Below are 26,445 nucleotides of genomic sequence, written 5' to 3' on the forward strand. Positions count from 1 at the left end.
ATTTTGAAGCCCGTAACACGTAGCTTTGCAGCTTAGAACTACTTTTTTTTTATATATATAAATATTAATAATTTAATATATGATGTATTGTATGTACAAAATACGAAGAAGAGAAAAAGCATAACTTATTAATTTAAGGAAGATAAAAATAAATTTTGATATCAAATCAATTATTTTATTTCTGGTAACTTGGTACTGCATTTTTGGAGGAATAAATTAGGGTAACAAAAATGCCACGAATGTGTATAATTTACTATACTTTAGTTTAGGTTTAGTTGATCTATTAATAAAAAATAAAGGGTAAAATTAGATTCCGATCCACATTCCATACCAATAGGTGGCGGTAATGCACCTTCACGTTGTTTACCAACCGCCATTAAACAAGCAGAGCTAGAAGAGTGGCAGCTAACTAGCAAGAGTTTGTAAACATGCACTTGAGCTTCATTTTAAGTAATATATCGTGTTTTAATTCGAACAGAACGACCCTGTGAGTAACATTTAAAGCTTGTCATGTCAAAGGTAACATGATGGAGGTGCTTTTGTTGACATAGACCTTGAAATAGTTCCATAAAAAATGGACAGCAACACTGTTTATGTGCGTGAAAATGGGAACCTGCGTCGTGTCAGCGACATAGTCCTGGCTCAGCCCAAGCAGGTGTCGTCGTGCAGGAGGACCAACCCGTTCGTGCCCAAGAAGGAGCACTTCATCTTCACCTACAACGCGGAGGGGAGCCTCAGGTACACCAGCAAGTCTCTGTTCGACATCACGCTGCTGTTCGTGGCCGACAACATCCAGCACGTGGACTCTCTGGTGGGCTTTCCAGAGCAGATCGGAGACAGACTGTTCTCGGCGGCCGAGGAGAACCGAGTCTTCATGAACCCTGACGTCTCGCAGAAGGCCCTGCAGTTGTTCAACGACGCCTATGGGGACATGGTTCTGGGCTCTCTGTGTCTGAGGAACAGGTGAGCTAGCCATTGTGACGTCATGAAGGTCTTGTGTTTGGGTTTGTAGTATTGTCCAGTACTTGACTCTGGTGTTGCAGAGTTTACAGACCACATGACTCTTGACGAAGTCGTAACTGCTTTCAATTGTTTTCAAACCAAAATATGTCCAATCATCAACTTTAAAAGCTGCTGGAGTCACTGTATCCTCTCGTCCTCAGTCGTAACTGCTTTCATTTGTTTTCAAACCAAAATATGTTCAAACATCAGCTTTAAAAGCTGTTGGAGTCACTGTATCCTCTCGTCCTCAGTCGTAACTGCTTTCATTTGTTTTCAAACCAAAATATGTTCAAACATGAGCTTTAAAAGCTGCTGGAGTTACTGTATCCTCTCGTCCTCAGTCGTAACTGCTTTCATTTGTTTTCAAACCAAAATATGTCCAAACATCAGCTTTAAAAGCTGCTGGAGTCACTGTATCCTCTCATCCTCAGTCGTAACTGCTTTCATTTGTTTTCAAACCAAAATATGTCCAAACATCAGCTTTAAAAGCTGCTGGAGTCACTGTATCCTCTCATCCTCAGTCGTAACTGCTTTCATTTGTTGTCAAACCAAAATATGCCCAAACATGAGCTTTAAAAGCTGCTGGAGTTACTGTATCCTCTCGTCCTCAGTCGTAACTGCTTTCATTTGTTTTCAAACCAAAATATGTCCAAACATCAGCTTTAAAAGCTGCTGGAGTCACTGTATCCTCTCATCCTCAGTCGTAACTGCTTTCATTTGTTTTCAAACCAAAATATGTCCAAACATCAGCTTTAAAAGCTGCTGGAGTCACTGTATCCTCTCATCCTCAGTCGTAACTGCTTTCATTTGTTGTCAAACCAAAATATGCCCAAACATGAGCTTTAAAAGCTGCTGGAGTCACTGTATCCTCTCGTCCTCAGTCGTAACTGCTTTCATTTGTTGTCAAACCAAAATATGTCCGAACATGAGCTTTAAAAGCTGCTGGAGTCACTGTATCCTCTCATCCTCAGTCGTAACTGCTTTCATTTGTTGTCAAACCAAAATATGCCCAAACATGAGCTTTAAAAGCTGCTGGAGTCACTGTATCCTCTCGTCCTCAGTCGTCATCAGGCACTCGTGGGATTTCATTCTACCTTCAGCTGTGAAGGACGTAATGATTGCTGCCATCTAGTGGCCTGATGTTTCATTTCAACACAAAAATGAACAAACACTTTAAATATTTGATGTTAATTGTTAAGAAAATGATGAATACTTTTTATTTAAACACAAACTTGTATATGTATATCCATAAGGGAACTATGATAAAGATAATATATTATTTGAAAGCAAAAAGATAACAATACAGAGCCGTTGATATTTTCGTACACCCTTATCAAGTGTGTTCTGGTTCTTGGATAGGGTTGGGTAACGATTGAAAATTCTCGATACCAGTACTGACACTGATTCTTTAACTTCGATACCCGTTCCTGAGCGATACTTTTTGATTGATACTCATCTTCTAAGATCATTTTTTAACATAAAGAAAATGACATCACACATCGTACAAATCTTGAGGTTACATTTTCAGCTTCGGTAAATATCCACTTCAAACTGTTTTCTTCCAGGAACTAGTAATGACAAGTAACGTCCAAGTAACAAATGAATCTGATGTTCTCTGCCTTTGTCACTTTCAATGTTTTTGAAAATCCACACATTATCAATGACGGAATATTGATGTGAACTTGGCGTACGGAAGCGTTTTGGTCGGTGCTACAAAAGAACTGAAGTTCAATGCCGAGCCTTATATGCGGGGGAGGATGAAATGAGTGTTTACTTTTGACATAAAAATGAACAAACGCAGTAAATAAATCAATGTTAATTGTAAATTTAAAATGAACACTTTACTGAAAAATAAACCATTATGAGCTATAATTAAAATAAAAACATGAATAATCGATACAGTACTTTTGAATATAGATAGAAGTATGATAAAAATATCGCAGTATATCAGTGTATCCATATTTTCTCACAACTCTACTGCTTAACATATTTACTGGTCTCTCCAGGTTCCCCCTTTTCCACGAGAGGATGGATGAAATGAAGACGTTCCACAACCTGAAGTGTCTGGATCTCTTCGGCTGCAGACTCGGTGACGATCACGAGATATTCCAGCACTTGTCGTCCAGCTCGTTGTCGAGGTGACGCCACCCGTGGAAGGTCACGATTCCACGGGAAGTTCTGATCTTTCATTTCCTCCTCCTAGTTGCCTGAAGCAGCTGTTCATCGGCGCCAACGGTCTGTCGGACGCGGGTCTCCAGAGACTGACGGCGCCGGTTCGAATGCTGAAGAAAGGACTTCAACAGCTTCGGTTTCTGGACGTCTCGCGTCAGTTTTCAGACTTTTTCATTTTGTGGTTCTTGTCGCCGAAATTGACCGTTTATCCTCAAACAGACAACGGCATCTCGGAGAGGTCGCTCCGATACCTGACGTGTCTGCCCGGACTGGAGAAACTGGACGTGTCCTGCACGAACGCAAAGGTAGGTCTGGCTGTGGTGTCGCTTTATTATTATCATTTTGTTGGGGGTTTTTGTTTTGTTGGGGTTTTTGTTCCGATGAACCTTCCTTGAAACTTACTGGTGGTAAAAAAGGACGACTTCTAAGATGGTCGTGCCACGTATTAGTTGTGGAAAGTTAACGCATTTTGATCGTCTAGAGAGAATCTGTTTATCAGTTGACTTACGCAGATGTCTGTCCTTGTCCTTGACTAGCTGGCACCATTGAGAGATTATCCCTGGAACTCGGTGATATTTATCCTGAATCTAGTGATATTATTATTTAAAAAAAAAAAATTCTATATATACATTTCATTAAACAACTTATTGGTGTATTTTGTATATTAAAGTTACAACAAACTAATTTGAATGAATGTAAAACTTGAATTTGTTGAAAAATGTCTTAAACCAGGGCCTCGTTTTATTTTAAATTCTTTAGAATAAAGTGTTGAATGTGCAGAATAAATCATTGTAATAGTATGACATTATAATCCTAATCTATTTATTAACCCTTTTGTCAATTATTTTAAATTATATAATATAATTATATAATTATATCATCACAACAGCTACAAAAAATAAACCATTATATCAGGACAGTGAGCATTAAAGCAATAACAAAAACAATAATAAATAAAATCATAACAAACACTATAAAAACATAATTTAAAAAAGATAAAATTACAGAAACAATAATTATTTAAACAACAATTGAATAATAATATTAAAGTTAAAATCCTTAAAATACACTAATATATAAAATGAGAACGAAACGTTATTACATTAATAAAATAATATAAATCATAATGACTACAATAGTAAAATAATAAACAATAATACAAACTTAATTTATAAAAATAAAAAGGGTAACACGATAATTAAAATAAGTACAAGTTATAATGATAATAATAATGACATTAATAGTATTTTATTTGGTATTAAAGTCACAGGAATAATAAATTCTGAGTCTAATCACTGTTTTTAAAACCCTCAGCTCGGAGCAGCGTTAAAGTCCAGCATGTGGAACCTGTTGGGCCTCGTTCACGCCGACAAACCCCTGGACGAGTTCGATCACTCCAGGTGTAAAACCGAAGGTTGGGCCGAGCAGGTGAATAAAAAGAAAAAGTGTTTTGTCAGAGAAGAAGACGTTGAAATAAAAGTGTGTCGCTCAGGTCGTGAACCAGTGGGAAGTCAGCGGATCACAAGTGCCAAAGCAGAAGAAACTGGAGGAGTCTCGAATATCAGCTCTTCGTTTCTGTAAGTCCAGCTTCCTGGTCGTCGTGGTAACGGGGTTTTTCTTAACTGTCGTGGTTCAGTCGGCAGACAGAGGTTCGTGAGGGAAGTCCTGAGCGCCTCACCGGTCGTCCATCAGAGCAAAGACGAGGAAGAAGATCGACTGCACTTTTGTAAACCCGGCGACGACGCCTCGTCCTCGTCGGACCCGACGCAGCAGAACGCCAAGAGGCGGCGCCCTCGGTCATGTGACCGCGAGAGTCCGCCCAATAAACGTCCGCCGGCTTTTACCGCGGAGGACCTGGACCTGTTGAACTGTTACTGACGAGTCGGATTTTTACACTGGTTAGTATTTCGCGACGCAAAACTGTCTCCGTGTCGTGAAAGCTCTCGAATGTTTGTTTTATATTGAATAAAATAAAGTAGCTGTGTTTAATCAAATATTGGTCTTTATGTTTGAGACATTATTCATTTTACAATGATGTATCTAAAAATTGAAATTTTGCCGCCATCTAGTGGCTGGAAAATTAACTGTTACATGAGAATGAATAAACATTGCAATCTACAACTCTGAAATCTTAAAAAAATTAATTTACCTTAATCCTGCCTCAAGCATTCTTCCTTAAGCTGTGGAGAAAGTAATGACTGCTGCCATCTAGTGGCTGGAAGTTTCACTGTTGCACGGAAATAAACAACGTTGCGATCTTTAAATCTAAACTATTTAAAAATTAAATTGACCTCAATTCTATTTACTGGATATATTTTCATTTTAAAAATGTTGGTTTGTTATACTTGAATTAATGACACTAAGGTGTAGTATTTTCCTGTTGTTCTTGTTATAAAACTTTTTTTAAACTATTTATATTGAAATAATTACATATTTTCATATTAACTGAACTAAAAAAAAACAATGAAGATTATTTATTTATAAAAAAGTTTTTTTCATAGTTTTTATATAGTGTATATACACTTATAATACACCTTTTTACTAGTGTGTGTTGATGAAGCTTCATGAAACAGTGCCATGTCGTTCAGAGGTCAGTAGGTGGCGCCATCAGTTTAAAAATTATGTTTCATTAGAACAGTTGTTCAAAACAAAGGAAAATGGTGCAGAGACGCAATCTAGTGGACTCTGAAGATAATCACACTGTTTCATGAAGCTTCATCAACACATCACTACCATCTAGTGGACTCTGAAGATAATGACACTGTTTCATGAAGCTTCATCAACACATCACTACCATCTAGTGGACTCTGAAGATAATGACACGGTTTTATGAAGCTTCATCAACACATCACTACCATCTAGTGGACTCTGAAGATAATGACACTGTTTCATGAAGCTTCATCGACACATCACTACCATCTAGTTGACTCTAAAGATAATGACACCGTTTCATGAAGCTTCATCAACATATCACTACCATCTAGTGGACTCTGAAGATAATGACACTGTTTCATGAAGCTTCATCCACACATCACTACCATCTAGTGGACTCTGAAGATAATGACACTGTTTCATGAAGCTTCATCAACACATCACTACCATCTAGTGGACTCTGAAGATAATGACACTGTTTCATGAAGCTTCATCAACACATCACTAGTTTTCACACAATATAAATGTCATTTTAATGAATTATTTTAAAGTTCTTTTAAACAAACAAAAAAACCTCTTCCGTTCTTCTTAACTTTATTTATTTCAGATCAGAAACAGAAACAATGAAGTGGAACCACTTGGTTAAGACTTAATTAGTTAATTGTAAAATTTCTAAAGCACGACAATAGAAAGTCCCTCAAAAAAATCCTCTGTACCTTCAAGCACACGATCCTCTCGTCCTCAGCATCATCCTTCATTCACTGCAGCGCCAGCACACACGGAACCAAACACCAACACCATCTCTACGAAGTGACCCAGTTTATCCCTTAAATCTGACACCGCTTTGATTCTTGAGGTTATAGAAACGGTTAAAATCTAACAGACGTTCCCCAGGTTGACTTTGGGAGGAAGTGGCCCCGCCTCCTCCTCCGCCTCCTCACCTGGCCTGGAGGTGACGAGGAGCAGCGAGGAGGCCGGGTATGGATTCAGCTTCTTCTCGCTGATGTAGTCGCCGTCGCCGTTGATGCTGAGTTTCTGGAAAAAAAGGATGTAAAACGTTATCGTTCAAGTCGCTCCGAGAAGAGAAAGCCGTCGACAGTGAATCAGTGTCGTCTGAATATTATTGACTGGTTGAATGAACGATCTAAAAGGTTGAAACTTTATAAACACGTTTTACATTTACGTTGAAAGATTTAATCTTTACTTTAATAGTTGGATTAAACAAGTCAAATATTTTCAAAATTATATAAAAAACAATTTTAATATTCTAATTGCAATATATATTATATATATTACATTTTTTTTGTATGTATTTATTTGGTCGTTTTTACATTTATTTATGGATGGATGTGATCAAAAAAGTATCCATCCATCCATATTTAAAAAAACAAAGTTTTTTTTTTTTTTAAATGTTAATGTTTAAATGCTGGATTTAAAAGGTGAAAAAAAAAGATTAATTTATTTTCAAAGTATTACATTTTTAAAATGTAATTATTAAATACCGCATGTATGAAACTTTATACATCAATTATTTATATTGAAAGGTTTATTCTTTCATGTATATTTTAAATAATTGGAAGTTAAAAAATGTGGCTTTTTTTAATTGATTGTATTTGTCACACTTTGATATACATATTCTAATTACAATAACTCAACTCAATAGTTTTTAATTTGTGGCCATTTTAATTCAATATAAAAATGGTGGCTCTATTATACCAACATTTTGGTTATATTGACTTTAAAAGAACAATAATAAAAATTAAAAAAAAAGAATTAAAGAAAACAAGTTGCTTTATAATTGTAATTAAAATAATTGGAAAATCAAACAATAAAAAAAAAGAACTTATTTTGAGAGTATTCCAATGTTTTAATTCAATTATATTAAAGAAAGACAACACATTAAACATTTCAAGCTAAGAATTATTATAAAATTATTCAGAAAAATAAGGCTTAAGAAAAAAACAAACATTTCAAATTCAACAATCTATAATACGTTTACAACACTAGCAATAACTAACACACAACAGCGGCCTCTGCTGCACTTCGGACGCAATTACACTCAAACTGGTAAAATGATTCACGCACTTTCTATCCATCGAGGCAAGAATTTTGGGGCGTAATTCATTGTGAAAGTTGCCATCCCCGAATAATACCCTTGTTATTTGTCTACGTTTTTCTCATCTTGGATTCTGAGGGTATAAAAAGGTGAACTCTTACCTCGGTCGGCAGATACTGGTCGACGGCCGTCGCCACGGTAGCGCAGCAGATCCAGATCAGGACGAAGCAAGACAAGGTGAGGGTCATGGTGAGGATCCAGCTCGGGAACCAGTGGTTCCTGCCGAGACGAAGCGAGTGAATATGATAAATAAAAGATTTCAAAGAGCGTCCGCTCACCTGGCGAGGCAACTGAAGAAGTTGTACTCGCTGTAGCTCTGGTCGTCGCTCAGGTCTCGCTCTCGCTCCTGGATCAGGGTTCGCTCGTAGTCCTTGAAGACGGGACTGCTGAAGACTTCAGGGAGGAAACAGAAGGTCATCACAAGTCTCAACATAAATAGAAATCAGACTTCAAAAAAAAAAGGTCTCTCACAGCCTTTTTGAGGATCCTCGCTCTGTCTCTCGGCTCTGATGTCGGAGAAGAACTCCACCTCAGGTTCTGTCTGGAGGAGCAACAAACAGAAGGTCATGAACAACACAGGTGTGTGCATGTTATTGTGCAGTGTTAACCCTTGTGTTGTCTCTGGGTCAAGGTCAAAGACCTCCACCCCTGCATATGTATTTATGGAAGCCAGGGAGTTCACTTTCACCCAGAGACAACACAAGGGATACCACCAACACATTTGTTTTCAGACCCCTGGCCACAAGGCTCTAGAACCTGGCGATACGATAAGTATCGGGAGGGGGGGGGTAACGATGATATATTGTGATACTGTAGGAACACTATTTATTTATATATATATATATATATATATATATATATATATATTTTTATTAGTTTATTTAGCAGTGTACATTTTCTTTTATTACAATTTTAGATAAGAATGTATTTGTAGTATTGTCGAGTACTTGACTCTGGTGTTGCTGAATTTACAGACCACATGACTCTCGTCCTCAGTCGTAACTGATTTAGTTTGTTTTGAAACCAAAAATGCCCAAACATCAGCTTTAAAAGCTGCTGGAGTCACTGTATCCTCTCGTCCTCAGTCGTAACTGCTTTCATTTGTTTTTCAAACCAAAATATGTCCAAACATCAGCTTTAAAAGCTGCTGAAGCCACTGTATCCTCTCGTCCTCAGTCGTAACTGCTTTCATTTGTTTTCAAACCCTAATATGTCCAAACATCAGCTTTAAAAGCTGCTGAAGCCACTGTATCCTCTCGTCCTCAGTCGTAACTGCTTTCATTTGTTTTCAAACCCTAATATGTCCAAACATCAGCTTTAAAAGCTGCTGGATTCACTGCATCCTCTCGTCCTCAGTTGTAACTGCTTTCATTTGTTTCAAAACCAAAATATGTCCAAACATCAGCTTTAAAATCTGCTGGACTCACTGTATCCTCTCGTCCTCAGTAGTAACTGCTTTTATTTGTTTTCAAACCAAAATATGTCCAAACATCAGCTTTAAAAGCTGTTGGAGTCACTGTATCCTCTCGTCCTCAGTTGTACTGCTTTCATTGTGAATATTCCCATGTTTATTGTAAAAAAAAAAATCGAATGTATTTATTATTAAAATATAAACCTCGTAACAGCTAAACTAAAAAGTACGGTATTCGATAAGATTTAAAAGCAACAAAAACTTATGATACAATATCGTGGAAAAAAAGATCGTAAAACACGATATTCATTTTTGGCTGACCTGGAAAATGACCACTTTGCCGTCGTCGGCCTGCAGGTAGAAGGTCCAGGACGAGGTGATGAAGCTCTGAGCTGTGCTCAGCACGTCCTCCCACATCCCTCGCACCAGCGTCAGCGGGTGCAGCAGGTGGATCTTCGGCATCATGGCCTCCAACTTATAAAACAAACAACAAGGAAAAATATTTTATCCTCGGTTTGACATCACTGTCAAGCGTGGAGTGTTGACTTTTCCAGATCCTCCTCTCACTTGCCATGACTAATACAAAAGTAAATGTACCCAGGAGTGTGTTTTGTGTATTAAAAAATGCACTTTATTTGAAGTATCGCACACTTTTTTAAGGTCTGGTTGTTGTAACTTATTTTGACTTGCGTTAGTTGATTTATGTTACATTGTGGATATAGAATTTAATATTATCGGTATTTTAGTTAAAACAGATGAAATTGATCATTTTGTTGATGGAAATGAACGAGTATCAGTATTTGCGATAATATTTGTGTAAGAAACCGGATGTTGTTCGACAGATAAAAGACCGGATATAGTTTCTCACGCAGCCGAGTACGATCTGAACCATTTGACAGTGAAACGAACACCAAAACAAGAAAGTGACTGAACCTCTTTTTCTATCAACCTTTTTTTTCTGATATAAAAACAATTTTTTTTTTCCTCCAGTGACGTCCTGCACGGTTATTTTTGAAAGTCGTTTTTTTTCTACACATTATTTGGTGCCGAAACCCGGGATCGAACCAGGGACCGTTTATATATTTGTCCTTCTTTTTAACCACTTTACCTTCTTGTAGCGATGTGTTGATGAAGCTTCATGAAGCAGTGTCATGTTGTTCAGAGGTCAGTAGGTGGCGCCATCAGTTTAAAGTCATAAGTTAAATGTATCTCAATTCTGCCTTAAGCTGAGGAGGACGGTATGACTGCTGCCATCTAGTGGCTGGAAGTTTAGCAGTTACACAGATATGAACAACTTTGCAATCTTTAAATCTAAATTGTCCTCAATTCTATATACTGGATATATTTTCATTTATTTATAAAACCAGTTTTTTTTCATAGTATAAAATACACCTATTTACTAGTGATGTGTTGATGAAGCTTTATGAAACAGTGTCATGTTGTTCAGAGGTCAGTAGGTGGCGCCATCTGTTTAAAAATGATGATTCATTAGAACAGTTGTTCTAAACAAAAGGGAAATATTGCAGAGACGCCATCTAGTGGACTCTGAAGATAATGACACTGTTTCATGAAGCTTCATCAACACATCACTACCATCTAGTGGACTCTGAAGAGAATGACCCTGTTTCATGAAGCTTCATCAACACATCACTACCATTTAGTGGACTCTGAAGATAATGACACTGTTTCATGAAGCTTCATCAACACATCACTACCATCGAGTGGACTCTGAAGAAAATGACACTGTTTCATGAAGCTTCATCAACACATCACTACCATTTAGTGGACTCTGAAGATAATGACACTGTTTCATGAAGCTTCATCAACACATCACTACCATTTAGTGGACTCTGAAGATAATGACACTGTTTAATGAAGCTTCATCAACACATCACTACCATCTAGTGGACTCTGAAGATAATGACACTGTTTCATGAAGCTTCATCAACACATCACTACCATCTAGTGGACTCTGAAGATAATGACACTGTTTCATGAAGCTTCATCAACACATCACTACCATCTAGTGGACTCTGAAGATAATGACACTGTTTCATGAAGCTTCATCAACACATCACTACCATCTAGTGGACTCTGAAGATAATGACACCGTTTCATGAAGCTTCATCAACACATCACTACCATCTAGTGGACTCTGAAGATAATGACACTGTTTCATGAAGCTTCATCAACACATCACTACCATCTAGTGGACTCTGAAGATAATGACACTGTTTCATGAAGCTTCATCAACAAGTCACTACCATCTAGTGGACTCTGAAGATAATGACACTGTTTCATGAAGCTTCATCAACACATCACCACCTTCTTGTTCAATTGGTGATTCATAAAAACCTGAAAAAGTCAAAGGACGTTTTCAAAATCAAATAAAAACCTTCACAGGACGATGAGAGCGATATATATCCAGCGCTTGTTTACTCAGCGAGTCTAATTAAACACCACATGACTTTAAGCTCTCATGTCAAGATGAAAAAATGAAACTCGTTCAGCTTCATCTCTCAGGTTACACAACATCCACACTTGGTTGAATTAAACACTCATTTGTTCAAAATAGTAACATTCTCCCTTTTACTTGTCCGGCTCTGACAAGGATTCTGCCGCTTTATACATATATATTCACATTGACAAGTGTTTTTGTAGCGAAACACAGAGGCTAAAGATAAAAGAAGTGTTGCTCAAGGGCAAGAGGAGGAGGAGACAGAACCTGTTCTTGTCTCTGTTCTGCAAACGGACGCTGGTTCTGGCAGCCGAGGTTACAGGCGTATTGTTGGTTGTTCTTGGCGTACGCTTCATGACAGGCTGTGGAGGACGGAAGAATGTTTGATCAGATACATCTGCGCCGACACACCTACGATCTTCATGTTATAAATCATGGCAGGAAGTTAAAATGTTCCAAATAAAAGGTGTTCATTAATTGAATTCTATGTCTCTGGTGTCACATCTGTAGATACACTTTTTATGACCTAGAGACATGTTTAGAAGAAGATCAGGAACAGAGATTATCTGGGAGATAAGATCATATCACAATCTTACTTCCTGTTAAATGCAGCTGCAATGCATGTACTTTTTTTCTTCTACTTATACTGTTTAAAGTCGGTCAGTTAAGTTCACGCTCACACTGGTACACAAACTATCTTTGTTAAATAAATACTGCAAATATTTTCGTCTTATATTATACTCCGGTTTTTGACAACATTTAAATCAACGTATGTGTAAAATCAATTATTTGTATTCCCTAATATCTAAGAAATTAATCAGTTTTACAGTAAAATAAATGTCTTTTTTTTTAACCTCAATTCTGTTTTTGAAACTGTACTTTTTATTTAAATATTTTACATACATTGTTTGCAATATTTAACTTTACGTTTCCTTCCTGTAGTTCCTGTTGTTAAAATTTTAAAAGTTGTACAAGTAACTTTATTATCATAATTAAAATATTTATTTACTTTACAGAAACTAAGATTATTTTTGAATAATTTACACTAAAGGCGTTTTTTATACTGTATATAAAATAAAAGTAAAGTGCACAAAATAAATTATATATTTTAATTAATAATTGAAATCATCTCTATGTTACATTATAATTACTATACGTTATATTATAAAACGTTTTTACTGAATTATTCCTAAAAACTAAGGTTATTATTGATTCACTTATAATAAGGTTGTGTTTTTTATTCTGTAAATGTATGTAAAAAAAATGCACAAAATGAATTACATATTTTAATTAATAATTGAAATCATCGTAGCTTCTGATTTTAATCCTTTTTTAAACAAGTCAATTTATTATTGTGATTAAAATATTTATTAGTGTGTTCACTGCATCATTTATAGAAACTAAGATTATTATTTAATCACTTTTAACAAAGACTGCACTTATACTCTGTACAAAATATACGTATTTCACAAAATAAATAACATATTTTAATAAACTTATACCTATAACCTATACTTCCTGTCATAAAACCTTTTTTTAAACAGGTCGCTTTATAATTATAATTTAAAATAGTAACAATTATAAAGTGACTTGTTTAAAATGAACAAAAAACAATGAAAAAAACAACTAAGGGAATAATTGAATCATTTATAACAAGATTGTGTTTTCTTTACTATAAATGTATATAGAAATACTTATTCACTGTGTGTTTTACACGCTTTAAATGTCAAGACACTTAGAAATACAATTTTTGCACAAAATAAACAACATATTTTCATGAATAATTGCAACAATACACTCTATAATCCAGTGATTCTTGTCTGAAATGTTTCTAAATGACACAAATGTGTGGTAAACTTGGAATAGAGAGAAATACATATAGATTAATTCTTATTATTGTAGTTTTATTAGTCAATAACTCACTTGACTCGCAGTCAGACATGGTCTGGTTCAGATCCTCGCTGTCACGAACGAACTGGCAAATAGAGAACAGACGACATCCTCTCTGGCAGGCGAACAACTCGTCATCCTACAAACACAAAAAAAGAAAAACATTATTTCCAGATCAGGAATAATTCAAGATAGTATGTGTCGTGTTGTTCCAGAACAGCTGACTCTGCACGATCACTCACCCGCGGATACGTGTGCAAAGTGTACGTCATTTCACACGACTTTTGACAGGAAACCGTGTTTCCTAACACGCTGTTGAACACGTCCTCGGACGCGGATATCCAGGCGGGGAACGACAAGAGTCCCAGGATGATCGCGGAGCGAGTAAAGATCCCCATTTTGTCCGTTCGAATAGACTAAATAAACAACAACACTCTCCTCTTCCGCCTTAATCGTTTCAAACCTCGCGTGAACAGGGATTCTCGCGATACTTGACGGATTGTTTGCTGGATTCAAGTGATCCTCGTTGAATTTTTTTTAATTTTTTTTAATACATGACCAGTTCGAATTTAATAAATAGTTTATAACTATTTTACTTCATTTATTTATCGTGATACTATATTAAACTAAAATCTGATTTAATTAATTATTCAACCATTTTTTATGGTATTATCATTAGATTTAACTGAAACTTGGACTCCAAAGTTCTCCTCGTAAAATTCTCTTATATATATTTAAATATTATGAAAACTTAATTTAGTGTATTGCATCATAAATCGTTTTTAATTTTTTTTTTTTTTGCTGTTATTTCCATCGTAAATAAGAATGTCGATAGCATTTCGGGCGGTCCTTGAACGCAACATCACGAACATCAGGGCTAGCCATGCTAGCTACGTAACATGTCTTTATCTTATAAAAGCAGCATTTATTCATGTTAAGATATTATTTTTGATACCGTCGGACGGTTTTTAAAGTGATTTTTATTAATTCCAATGCGTGTAAAACTTAAAGAGTTTATTTAAGCTGTTTTTTTTAAACCGAACCTACATAAATGCTGCTAAGCTAATATTGTGTTGCTAAAAAACCCCAAACAAATAGGTTTTAAATAAAATAGATACAATATGGATAAGTTCGTTGTTCGACTCCAAAAAGGAGAAACGCTGAAAAAGTCCAGCAGCGGTGAAAAGGTCTACAGACAGGCGACCATTGAGTCTCTACGAGTGAGTTAAAATGGTGGATTTGGAAGAACTTTTCAGTCACAAGTGATGTTTTTCTGTCTTTTTTCCAAGAGGGTTGTCGTGGTTGAAGACATCTTGCGATACAAATCCACACTAGAGCTTCCAGGACAGTGCAAAGAGAACCTGCTGGATGCCCTCACAGAGTTGGGCAAGAAGATCCCGTCCAAAGAAGTTCTGAAGTCCACAAAAATAGGTAAGAAGTTAAAACAAATGTATAATGAAACTTGAGAGATTGTGTAATGTTTTTAACCAATTTCATCTTTACAATAGTAAGTTTGAGTATCATTTACACTGAAGTGTGCATTACTATCTGTTGATACGTATCACGATACAGCGTCAACGATACGATATATAGTGATACCGTAGTAACAAGGATATAATTGTAGTATTGTCGAGTACTTGACTCTGGTGTTGTAGAATTTACAGACCACATGACTCTTGACGGAGTCGTAACTGCTTTCATTTGTTTTTAAAACCAAAATATGTCCAGACGTCGACTGCAAAAGATGCCAGAGTCGACTGTATCCTCTCGTCCTCAGTCACCGCCGTGGACTTATTGTTCCTAAAGCTGTGGAGGACATTATGACGGCTGCCATTTAGCAGGCGGAAGTTTAATTGCAACACAGAAATTGACACACACAGTTTATTTAAATATAATCCATATTAAAGTATGATTAAAAAATAAAGGCAAAGCAAAATTATAATAGTTATGTATTGTGAAAAAATATTGCAATCAGAAACTTATATTGTCAGTGTTAACGATAAGGATAAACAATGAAATAATATGAATTAAATAAAAATAGATAAATAAAATGCATTAAAATAAAATAAGAGACATTACCATTAATTGGCATATAAATTATTTTATTAATTATTTAAATTGTATTAAATATCATTATTAGGACAGCAGATGGGTAAGAAAAGGAGTTATTCAATTGTGATATATCTGTTTGTGTATATATATATATATATTTATTTTTCTCTAAAGGTTTATTCATAAATGGGATCCCTATAGAAAAGGAATAATTTTTTTAAGATGTTTTTCTAGATGACACCGTTATATTAAAATGTAAACCATTAAAGAACTATGATAAAAAATAAAGACAAGAAAACAAATCAACACAGTTACGTATCATGAAAAAAATGATCGCAAAATCAGAATCAGAAACTATTACTGTCAGTGTTGTAAACGCAACACACAATTTTTTTTGTTTTTAATAAAACAATGAAAAAATATGAATGAAATAAAAATAGATTAATAAAATACATACAAATAAATTAAGAGACATTACTATAAATTGGCATATAGATTGTAAATAATGCATGAAAATAAAATACATTGAATTCAATTAAATAACAATTATCTGGACAGCAGACGGGTTTAAACATAAAGAGTTCTTGAACTGTGATATATCTGTGTATCGATATATTCTTTCACCCCTAAATCCCCCCCAACCTAATCGTTTATTCATAAATGTAATCCCTATATAAAAGGAGATGTTTTTCTAAACAACACCTTCTTTAGACGCTGTAGGGAAACAGTGGAGTCTCCTCGGAGGTCTGTTGATCTCCCTCAGGAGCCACATGTGAGCAGGTCTTCTTTATGCTTCAGGTCACACCGTCAACAGACTGAGGAAGCACGAGGACGAAGAGGTGAGTGCGCTGGCAGCGAAGGTGTACACCGACTGGAGGACGTTCATCGAGGAGAATTCCAATAAGCCCTCCATTGAAGTGCGCGCCGACAAACAATCTGAAGGACTTCGAAGCAACGCACGTCGACTAATGGCTGAAGCCCTGGAGGTCAAGGTGAGACGGAGACGGTCTTTTGTTTGTTGAATTCTTCCATTTTACCTTAAGACGTGTAGTGTTTTATAATTTAGAAAACTGACCTTACTCTGGTTTTTGGTTATTATTGCTGGTCTTATGTGGCTTAGCAATTTTGTAAACCATTAGGACTGTTTTGTTATTATGTTAGAGTTTGTGTTTCAGTCATTTTCACTAGTTTACAGATTTATTTTTCGAGTATATTTGGGTGAAAGGAAAGTCTTGACATGTCAAGAGTCACAGGCTATTGTCACCGACAATATTATCGAGACTACACACTGTAATAATTAAAATAATTATTTTTTCTTTCTCTGCCCGGCAACAAATTCCTGTGTTCACTGCATGATTTATAGAAACTAAGATAATTATTTAATCACTTATAACAAAGACTGCACTTATGCTGTGTACAAAATATACGTATTTCACAAAATAAATAACATATTTTAATAAAGTAAATAAATGATAGTGATGTGTTGATGAAGCTTCATGAAAACAGTGTCGTTTGGAGGTCAGTAGATGGCGCCATCACTTTAAAAATGTTGTTCAAAACAAAGGAAAATAGTGCAGAGACACCAACTAGTGGACTCTGAAGATAATTACACTGTTTCGTGAAGCTTCATCAACACATCACTACCATCTAGTGGACTCTGAAGATAATGACACTGTTTCATGAAGCTTCATCAACACATCACTACCATCTAGTGGACTCTGAAGATAATGACACTGTTTCATGAAGCTTCATCAACACATCACTACCATCTAGTGGACTCTGAAGATAATGACACTGTTTCATGAAGCTTCATCAACACATCACTACCATCTAGTGGACTCTGAAGATAATGACACTGTTTCATGAAGCTTCATCAACACATCACTACCATCTAGTGGACTCTGAAGATAATGACACTGTTTCATGAAGCTTCATCAACACATCACTACCATCTAGTGGACTCTGAAGATAATGACACTGTTTCATGAAGCTTCATCCACACATCACTACCATCTAGTGGACTCTGAAGATAATGACACTGTTTCATGAAGCTTCATCCACACATCACTACCATCTAGTGGACTCTAAAGATAATGACACTGTTTCATGAAGCTTCATCAACACATTACTACCATCTAATGGACTCTGAAGATAATGACCCTGTTTCATGAAGCTTCATCAACACATCACTACCATCTAGTGGACTCTGAAGATAATGACACTTATTCATGAAGCTTCATCAACACATCACTACCATCTAGTGGACTCTGAAGATAATGACACTGTTTCATGAAGCTTCATCAACACATCACTACCATCTAGTGGACTCTGAAGATAATGACACTGTTTCATGAAGCTCCATTAACACATCACTACCATCGAGTGGACTCTGAAGATAATGACACTGTTTCATGAAGCTTCATCAACACATCACTACCATCTAGTGGACTCTGAAGATAATGACACTGTTTCATGAAGCTTCATCAACACATCACTACCATCTAGTGGACTCTGAAGATAATTACACTGTTTCATGAAGCTTCATCAACACATCACTACCATCTAGTGGACTCTGAAGATAATGACACTGTTTCATGAAGCTTCATCCACACATCACTACCATCTAGTGGACTCTAAATATAATGACACTGTTTCATGAAGCTTCATCAACACATTACTACCATCTAATGGACTCTGAAGATAATGACACTGTTAAATGAAGCTTCATCAACACATCACTACCATCTAGTGGACTCTGAAGATAATTACACTGTTTCATGAAGCTTCATCAACACATCACTACTAAATTATGTGATCAGAAGTAGGACTGAGATAAGTAACTGTAATATATATATATAGATATATAATGCATTGAATAAGGAGTTTCAATCTTCCTTTAGCTGCGGAGGACGTAACGACTGCTGCCATCTAGCGGGCGGAATTCTAATTGCAACAAAAAAAACCACTCGTGTGAATATTAGCATGTTTATTGAAAATATATTTTTATTATTATTTTCTTTTACGCACACTTTATTTAAATATAAAACATAAAATAACTATAATTAAAGATCTGAAAGGGTCCTAGGAGATCTGGCATCCTCCTAGGACAGATTAGAATTCCAATAATTAGATGCAAGTTCAGTAGTAGGAGGGAAGTGTTGCACCGGAGCTTGCGCCTGATTTTGTTTCTTTATTATTCAATTAAACTACTAAGTTGTTTCAATAAAAAAACAAACACATTTTCATTCAAAAAGTTATTTGCTTCAATCAATACATTTTTCTTATATGAAAAGAAACCTTATTAAAAAAAAAAAAGAATTTTCAATTCAAAAAAAGAAGTTTTCAAATCAAAAGAAATGTACTTCAATATAAAACGGCTTCACCTTTCTTTCATTGAAACTGTTCTGTCTGTAAATGTCCTTGAAACTTTGTTTTGTTCGGGACATTGTACAACATTTGTGTCACAAGAATTCAATCACTAAAATGTTTTGAAGTAATTTTTCACTTGGGGGGAAAAAAAAAAAAACACTTTTAAAACAGCTTTTAAACTACATTTTTCAAATGAATGTTTTTTAAATTGAAAATGTTTTTCTTTAATTGAAGTAAGCAATGTTTTCATTCAACAAATTTTGTTCTGATTTTAAAATATGTTTTCATTTAAGCAACTTCTTTGGATTGACATGTATATAGTGTATCAATATCTTCTCACTCCCCCTCATAAATAAGATCCACAGTACCTTTTGAAGGTCTCGATCACCCAGCTCCACTGATCTGTATCTCCAGGAGGACTCTGGACTCGTGGACAACATCGAGAGGGAAGTCTTGCACCGGAGCTCGCGGCTGGTGAGCAGCTCGTACCGTCGCACCGTCAGAGCTCTGGTGTTCGCCTTCAAAAACAACGTGGAAATCCGACTCCAAACCAAAGACAACACGCTATCGGTCAAGCAGCTCGTGACCAAGTATAAGAAACCATAACCACGGACGCCTATTTTAAACATGTTTTTTGGCACCGGAGTCATTTTTAAATTCACGTGTCACATGTTTTTTTTTTAATCAAATAAAAACTCAAGTCCGATTCGCTTCAAAGCAGCACCAGCCAGATGATGGCGATGACCATGAGTATGACGGCGAGCACGCAGATGCTGATGAAGACGATGTCGCTCAGGTCGTGCGGCTCCGCCCGGGGACTCCCCGAGCTCCCGGTGCTCTTGGTGTTCTCCACCTGCTGCTTGGCCTCCTCCTCCAGGCGGCGCTCCTCGTCCGAGATGATGGACACGGACGCCGTCTTCCTCTGGGCGTCGCACTGCACTCGGTACTCCTGCACGTTCTGCTGCTTCCCGCCGGAGAAGTCGATGTAGAGTTTGTTCACCAGCATCGTGATGTTCCGGAGTTTCTGTCGAACGACAACAAGGTTACGATGACGCGGGTCGTTTTATGAAACTGGTTTCATTTTTTAAAATGTATTATTTCATGAACACGTGTCAAAATTTATTTTTTAATCTACAAATATTGAGTTTTTTTTAAATTTATGGAACGATACACGTTGAATTAGAATCTATATTCTCAGTATTCTCAGTATAGTAATCTCAGTATTCTCAGTATTATCTTGATCTTTAAAGTGTGTACTTTTTTGAGTATTGTTTTGATTGTTAAAGCGCTTTGTGACCCTGGTCTGGAAAAGCGCTATATAAATAAATATTACTTACTTACTTACTATATTACAAAACAAAAAAGTATATTGAAAGTAATATAACTTGGCTATTAAGTGCTGCGTCTCAAATCTCTTTATAGTACACATTAAGACAGTGCACTTACTTGCACAGTGTAGTAGTGTCTCGAATCAAACTCTGCTGCTACACACTAACAGGAAATGACGCGACAGCTTCTCCTTCTACTACTTCTTAACGTTAATTGCAACCGTTGGAACTCTTAACGCCGACACTTGACAGCACTTTTTCTCCAATTGAAACAAGTTATTGAGTTGTGTTTCATTGTGTTATTATTGTCGTTTTGTAGTAAAGTTTGTGTTTTCTCGAGACGTTTACGTCGATATCTGCTCCGAAGACGCTTCGTCAGTGACGTAGCTTCAGTTTAGCGTCGTCTACGTCACTAAGATGGAGGTCATTGAGGGTGGAAAGTGTCCATCGATCCACACTCGATTTTCTGGCCGTTTGAGTGCGCTCTACATTTTCGCACACTGCTCATCGGGACACACTTGTGCACTAAAAATATTAATTCTAAATGCAGAAGTATGCGATTTTGGGACACACCATTTGCTATTGCAAAGGCACCAGAGCTGTGTCTCAAATCGCATACTTGTGTACTTAAACTTAGTATTTTTAGTGTATAAGTGCGTCTCAATTCTTAGTATGAAAAATGTAGTGCTCCATACACACTAAACTGTCACTAAAACACCCACAAAGCTGAGTATGGATCGATGGACACTTTCTACTCTAAACGGCTCCATCTTGGTGACATTGACTTTGTAAACAGAAGTTACTTCATATATATATACTGTATATATATATATATATAAACATATACTGTACCTACAGGTGTATTTTCAGCAGCAGTATGAGGATGACACGTCTTCGCTGCTGATACCGGCGTGAATATTTCGCCAATATTTAGTTTTCTCATATTTCTTGATCCAAACCAAACGTGCTGCCAGCAGGTGGCGATAGTGTTCCTACAGCTGGTTGAAATCAGCGTTAAATAGTAGAAGAAGAAGAAGCTGTTGCGTCATTTCCTGTTAGTGCGTAGCAGCAGAGTTTGATTTGAGACATACTATCTGTGGAGGATTAGTTACTAGTTAGTACGTACACTATCCTGATGCATACTAACCAGTGCACTAAGAGAAGTATGTGATTTGAGACATGGCACTGGCCTTTATGTGACTTCACTCAAACCCTTACAGGAGCCAGGGTCCTGTACAATTTGACTAGATCCATCAGCTATTTATTTTGGTTATCAGGTCCATTAAGATGAATCTTACATCCCTGAACCAAATGTAATGTTGAACAAGAAAAATGAATGGTATACTTGCTAGCTTAGCTTGTGGCTAACAGAGCTAGAGCTTCAGTCATTCTGAGGTGGAATTTATCGACACTTTTTCTTTGTATATTTTGAATTTTAATCTACAACTAAGCATGAAAGTATGTCATCAAAAATGAAGTTTAGAACATAAAAAAAACAGATTCCTTTTCAAATTAACTTGTTTGAATGGTAGATTTATATGATGCCAACCTCTTAAAGTGATAGTTCACCCAAAATTCAAATTCACTCTGTAGTCCACTGTATCCTCTCGTCCTCAGTTCTTCTCACCCTCATGCCTACTAATGGTTGGGGATTATCAGTAATTATTACTTTTTAGAGTTATAGACAAAAGTGTTTGTTCATTTTAATGTAGCAACCGGAGCCCAGTTGACTTCTTCTTCATCTTCGCCCAAAAAGACACTTAAAAACATCCAAAATTCCTCTTGTACGTCAGTATTCGGGTTCAGACTCAAGAAAGTACAAACGGTTTCGTGGATCGACCCGTATCATGCTCCTCTCACCTGACCCACGGTCCCACAGTTTACGAACTGAGCCTGGATCTTGTAGGAGGTGGGCGTGAGGGAGGCGGTGCAGCTGGGGTTGCCCAGGTAGATGCTCTCTCGGTCCAGATGGGGCAGCGACCGCTGCAGGATCAGGATGGTGAACTCGGATCGGGTGCAACTGACGTTCACGGGCACGACTGGAAAAACGAGAGGTCAGAAGAGAGGGCGCATAGAAAAAAAAACATGGTCACGGTCCTGACCTCCCAGATAGGAAGCGGTGAAGCCGAGACGGGCCTCGTTCCTGTCGGTGCTCAGGACCACCAGGAGCTTGTTGCCCCTGGAGACCAGGTGCCGAGGCTTCTCCCTCCCGCACCAGCGACCCAGCAGGGGGTCCGTCTGAGCGCTCCCGTCGTAGACCGCCACCGCGTCGTAGTCGCACCCGTCGGTCAGGCTGTTGCGGTCCTCCAGGTCCATGAAGGGGAAGAAGAGCCTGACCCGGTAGCCGGGCGCCAGAGAGACGCTCCAGTGGCAGTTGATGTTGTTGGGGTAGATGTCGGGGAAGTGAGGGCTGCTGAAGTTCCCGCTGACCCCGGACAGAACCTGCTGACATTCACCTGCGGGACGGAGAGAATATCATGAAAGGTAGACTTTATCATGAGTTTGGAGTCCACTGTATCCTCTCGTCCTCAGTTCTTCTCACCCTCATACCGACTAAGTGTTGGGATTATCAGAAATCATTAGTTTTTAGAGTTATAGACAAAAGTATTTGTTCATTTTAATGTAGCGACCAGAGCCCAGTTGTCTTCTTCTTCATCTTCGCCCAAAAAGACACTTAAAAACATCCAAAATTCTTCCCTTTTTATAAAGGTTGACTTTATCGTGATTTACTCAGTGAGTTTGGAGTCCACTGTATCCTCTCGTCCTCAGTTCTTCTCACCCTCATGCCGACTAAGTGTTGGGATTATCAGAAATCATTAGTTTTTAGAGTTATAGACAAACGTATTTGTTCATTTTAATGTAGCGACCAGAGCCCAGTTGTCTTCTTCTTCATCTTCGCCCAAAAAGACACTTAAAAACATCCAAAATTCTTCCCTTTTTATAAAGGTTGACTTTATCATGATTTACTCAGTGAGTTTGGAGTCCACTGTATCCTCTCGTCCTCAGTTCTTCTCACCCTCATGCCGACTAAGTGTTGGGATTATCAGAAATCATTCGTTTTTAGAGTTATAGACAAACGTATTTGTTCATTTTAATGTAGCGACCAGAGCCCAGTTGTCTTCTTCTTCATCTTCGCCCAAAAAGACACTTAACATCCAAAATTCTTCCCTTTTTATAAAGGTTGACTTTATCGTGATTTACTCAGTGAGTTTGGAGTCCACTGTATCCTCTCGTCCTCAGTTCTTCTCACCCTCATGCCGACTAAGTGTTGGGATTATCAGAAATCATTAGTTATTAGAGTTATAGACAAAAGTATTTGTTCATTTTAATGTAGCGACCAGAGCCCAGTTGTCTTCTTCTTCATCTTCGCCCAAAAAGACACTTAAAAACATCCAAAATTCTTCCCTTTTTATAAAGGTTGACTTTATCATGATTTACTCAGTGAGTTTGGAGTCCACTGTATCCTCTCGTCCTCAGTTCTTCTCACCCTCATGCCGACTAAGTGTTGGGATTATCAGAAATCATTAGTTTTTAGAGTTATAGACAAAAGTATTTGTTCATTTTAATGTAGCGACCAGAGCCCAGTTGTCTTCTTCTTCATCTTCGCCCAAAAATACACTTAAAAACATCCAAAATTCTTCCCTTTTTATAAAGGTTGACTTTATCATGATTTACTCAGTGAGTTTGGGAAGCAGATTTTCTGTCTTTATTATTCAATTTAACAAACAATTCAATTAAAAAAAAACACATTTTCATTCAAAAAGTTATTTCCTTCAATCAAAACATGTTGTTGTTTTTTTTTACATCAAAACAAACTTTCTTCGATAAAAACAAGAATTTTCAACTCAGTCGTAACTGCTTTCATTTGTTTTCAAACCAAAATGTGTCCAAACATCAGCTTTAAAAGCTGCTGGACTCACTGTATCCTCTCGTCCTTAGTCTTAACTGCTCTTGTTTGTTTTGAAACCAAAATATGTCCAAACATTAGCTTTAAAAGATGCTGGAGTCACTGTATCCTCTCGTCCTCAGTTGTAACTGCTCTTATATTTTTTGAAACCAAAATATGTCCAAACATCAGCTTTAAAAGATGCTGGACTCACTGTATCCTCTCGTCCTCAGTTGTAACTGCTTTCATTTGTTTTCAAACCAAAATTTATCCAAACATCAGCTCTAATGTTCCTCTGTATCCTCTAGTCCTCAGTCATCGCCAGTGCCTTGTTGGATTTGATTGTTGCTTATACTGTGGAGGACATTAGAACTGCCGCCATCTAGTGGCGAGAGGCTATAGTAGTATTTATACTCGTCATTTTAATTTAACAAACAATTCAATTAAAAAAAAAACACATTTTCATTCAAAAAGTTATTTCCTTCAATCAAAACATGTACAAGAAATGTACTTCAATAAAAAATAGCTTCACTTTCCTTAAATTGAAACGGTTCTGTTTGTAAATGTCCTTCAAACTTTATGTTTAGTTCGAGCCATTGTACGACATTTGTGTCGCAAGAATTCAATCACAAAAATGTTTTGAAGTCATTTTTTGCTTTTTTTAAAATTGAAAATGTTTTTTGTTTTTTTTAAGTAAGCAATGTTTTCACTCTGAAAATGTTATGATTGAAGATGTTTTTTTATTTAAGCAATTTTTTATTGTATTTCATTTTTATTATTATAAATGTATCCACCTTTGTTTTGATTTAAAATATTTTGATTCAAGCAACTTTTTTGTACTGAAAATGTTTTTTTTTTTTTTTAAATTGAAGCCACTTTTTATGATTAAAGATGTTTTTTGTTAATGAAATAAACCTTGTTTTTATTTAAGCTCTTTTTTAATTGAAAGATACATATTTTTGATTGAATAATCCTAAGAGAAAATCTACCTCCATAAGACACGCTTGGTGTTCGGTTCTTATCTCCGTCAACAGCTGCTTCTTTCATGTGTGTTTGAAGCTGACGTCATGTTTGGCTCTCGTTGATCCACAACCTTATGATTGAACTGTCAGTCTGATGATGAATCACATCTTTCACTTTGATGTGGATCATTCTGACCTACATCTCGTAGATACGTGTCACGATACAGAGCCAACGATACGATGCTGTAGTAACAGGATATATGTGTAGTATTGTCCAGTACTTGACTCTGGTGTTGTAGTATTTACAGACCACATGACTCTTAATGAAGTCGTTACTGCTTTCATTTGTTTTCAAACCAAAATATGTCCAAACATCAGCTTTAAAAGCTGCTGGACTCACTGTATCCTCTCGTCCTCAGTTGTAACTGCTCTTATTTGTGTTGAAACCAAAATTTCTCCAAACATCAGCTTCAAAAGCTGCTGGAGTCACTGTATCCTCTCGTACTCAGTTGTAACTGCTCTTATTTGTGTTGAAACCAAAATATGCCCAAACTTCATTTTTAAAAGCCGCTGGAGACACTGTATCCTCTCGTCCTCAGTCGTAACTGCTTTCATTTGTTTTCAAACCAAAATGTGTCCAAACATCAGCTTTAAAAGCTGCTGGACTCACTGTATCCTCTCGTCCTTAGTCTTAACTGCTCTTGTTTGTTTTGAAACCAAAATATGTCCAAACATTAGCTTTAAAAGATGCTGGAGTCACTGTATCCTCTCGTCCTCAGTTGTAACTGCTCTTATATTTTTTGAAACCAAAATATGTCCAAACATCAGCTTTAAAAGATGCTGGACTCACTGTATCCTCTCGTCCTCAGTTGTAACTGCTTTCATTTGTTTTCAAACCAAAATTTATCCAAACATCAGCTCTAATGTTCCTCTGTATCCTCTAGTCCTCAGTCATCGCCAGTGCCTTGTTGGATTTGACTGTTGCTTATACTGTGGAGGACATTAGAACTGCCGCCATCTAGTGGCGAGAGGCCATAGTAGTATTTATACTCGTCATTTTACGTAATTAAAAATCGAAATATTTTATTTTACACACAACTGAAATATAAACTATATATTGACTATGAAAGAAATTAATTGAAAACCA

General features: G+C 36.8%; 4 protein-coding genes across 4 annotated transcripts in view; 2 read left to right on the forward strand and 2 right to left on the reverse strand.

Annotated features, from left to right (window-relative positions):
• The first annotated feature begins 397 nt into the window (after positions 1–397).
• lrrc42 (leucine rich repeat containing 42) lies at positions 398–5,159 on the forward strand. Its single transcript, XM_087811030.1, has 7 exons — positions 398–963; positions 3,009–3,140; positions 3,206–3,327; positions 3,394–3,479; positions 4,489–4,602; positions 4,667–4,751; positions 4,811–5,159. Exons 1-7 carry the CDS (start codon positions 575–577, stop codon positions 5,050–5,052), a joined length of 1,170 nt encoding a protein of 389 aa, XP_087667156.1. The 5' UTR covers positions 398–574; the 3' UTR covers positions 5,053–5,159.
• A 1,249-nt stretch (positions 5,160–6,408) lies between these two features.
• On the reverse strand, positions 6,409–14,165 carry tmem59 (transmembrane protein 59). Its single transcript, XM_087810573.1, has 8 exons — positions 13,944–14,165; positions 13,735–13,840; positions 12,079–12,173; positions 9,675–9,827; positions 8,414–8,483; positions 8,221–8,335; positions 8,044–8,161; positions 6,409–6,861 (listed from the first exon to the last, which is right to left on the reverse strand). Exons 1-8 carry the CDS (start codon positions 14,097–14,099, stop codon positions 6,703–6,705), a joined length of 972 nt encoding a protein of 323 aa, XP_087666699.1. The 5' UTR covers positions 14,100–14,165; the 3' UTR covers positions 6,409–6,702.
• Positions 14,166–14,251: 86 nt separating this feature from the next.
• On the forward strand, positions 14,252–19,954 carry tceanc2 (transcription elongation factor A (SII) N-terminal and central domain containing 2). The gene is made up of 4 exons (XM_087810575.1): positions 14,252–14,921; positions 14,991–15,132; positions 16,552–16,745; positions 19,537–19,954. The coding sequence occupies exons 1-4, from the start codon at positions 14,823–14,825 to the stop codon at positions 19,726–19,728; spliced, it is 627 nt and encodes a 208-aa protein (XP_087666701.1). The 5' UTR covers positions 14,252–14,822; the 3' UTR covers positions 19,729–19,954.
• The window catches only part of cdcp2 (CUB domain containing protein 2), a 52,077-nt gene continuing 45,466 nt past the window's right edge, over positions 19,835–26,445 (reverse strand). Inside the window, exons 4-6 of the mRNA XM_087810375.1 lie at positions 22,553–22,906; positions 22,311–22,489; positions 19,835–20,146 (exon numbers count right to left, since the gene is read on the reverse strand). Coding sequence (XP_087666501.1) covers positions 19,835–20,146; positions 22,311–22,489; positions 22,553–22,906 — 845 coding nt within the window. The remainder of the gene's footprint in view (positions 20,147–22,310; positions 22,490–22,552; positions 22,907–26,445) is intronic.

This window comes from Callionymus lyra, chromosome 16 (genome assembly GCF_982586985.1).
Source record: "Callionymus lyra chromosome 16, fCalLyr1.hap1.1, whole genome shotgun sequence".
Lineage (NCBI taxonomy): Eukaryota > Metazoa > Chordata > Actinopteri > Syngnathiformes > Callionymidae > Callionymus > Callionymus lyra.

Excerpts from the sequence above, each read along its gene's own strand:
- lrrc42 (XM_087811030.1), top strand. The coding sequence starts at position 575 with ATGGACAGCAACACTGTTTATGTGCGTGAAAATGGGAACCTGCGTCGT. Across the intron at positions 3,480-4,488 it reads TGTCCTGCACGAACGCAAAG|CTCGGAGCAGCGTTAAAGTC; the intron begins GTAGGTCTGGCT and ends TAAAACCCTCAG. Across the intron at positions 4,752-4,810 it reads AATATCAGCTCTTCGTTTCT|TCGGCAGACAGAGGTTCGTG; the intron begins GTAAGTCCAGCT and ends GTCGTGGTTCAG.
- tmem59 (XM_087810573.1), bottom strand. The coding sequence starts at position 14,099 with ATGGGGATCTTTACTCGCTCCGCGATCATCCTGGGACTCTTGTCGTTC. Across the intron at positions 12,174-13,734 it reads CATGTCTGACTGCGAGTCAA|CCTGTCATGAAGCGTACGCC; the intron begins GTGAGTTATTGA and ends CGTCCTCCACAG. Across the intron at positions 9,828-12,078 it reads CAGAACAGAGACAAGAACAG|TTGGAGGCCATGATGCCGAA; the intron begins GTTCTGTCTCCT and ends TTGTTTTATAAG.
- tceanc2 (XM_087810575.1), top strand. The coding sequence starts at position 14,823 with ATGGATAAGTTCGTTGTTCGACTCCAAAAAGGAGAAACGCTGAAAAAG. Across the intron at positions 15,133-16,551 it reads TCTGAAGTCCACAAAAATAG|GTCACACCGTCAACAGACTG; the intron begins GTAAGAAGTTAA and ends TTTATGCTTCAG. Across the intron at positions 16,746-19,536 it reads CTGAAGCCCTGGAGGTCAAG|GAGGACTCTGGACTCGTGGA; the intron begins GTGAGACGGAGA and ends CTGTATCTCCAG.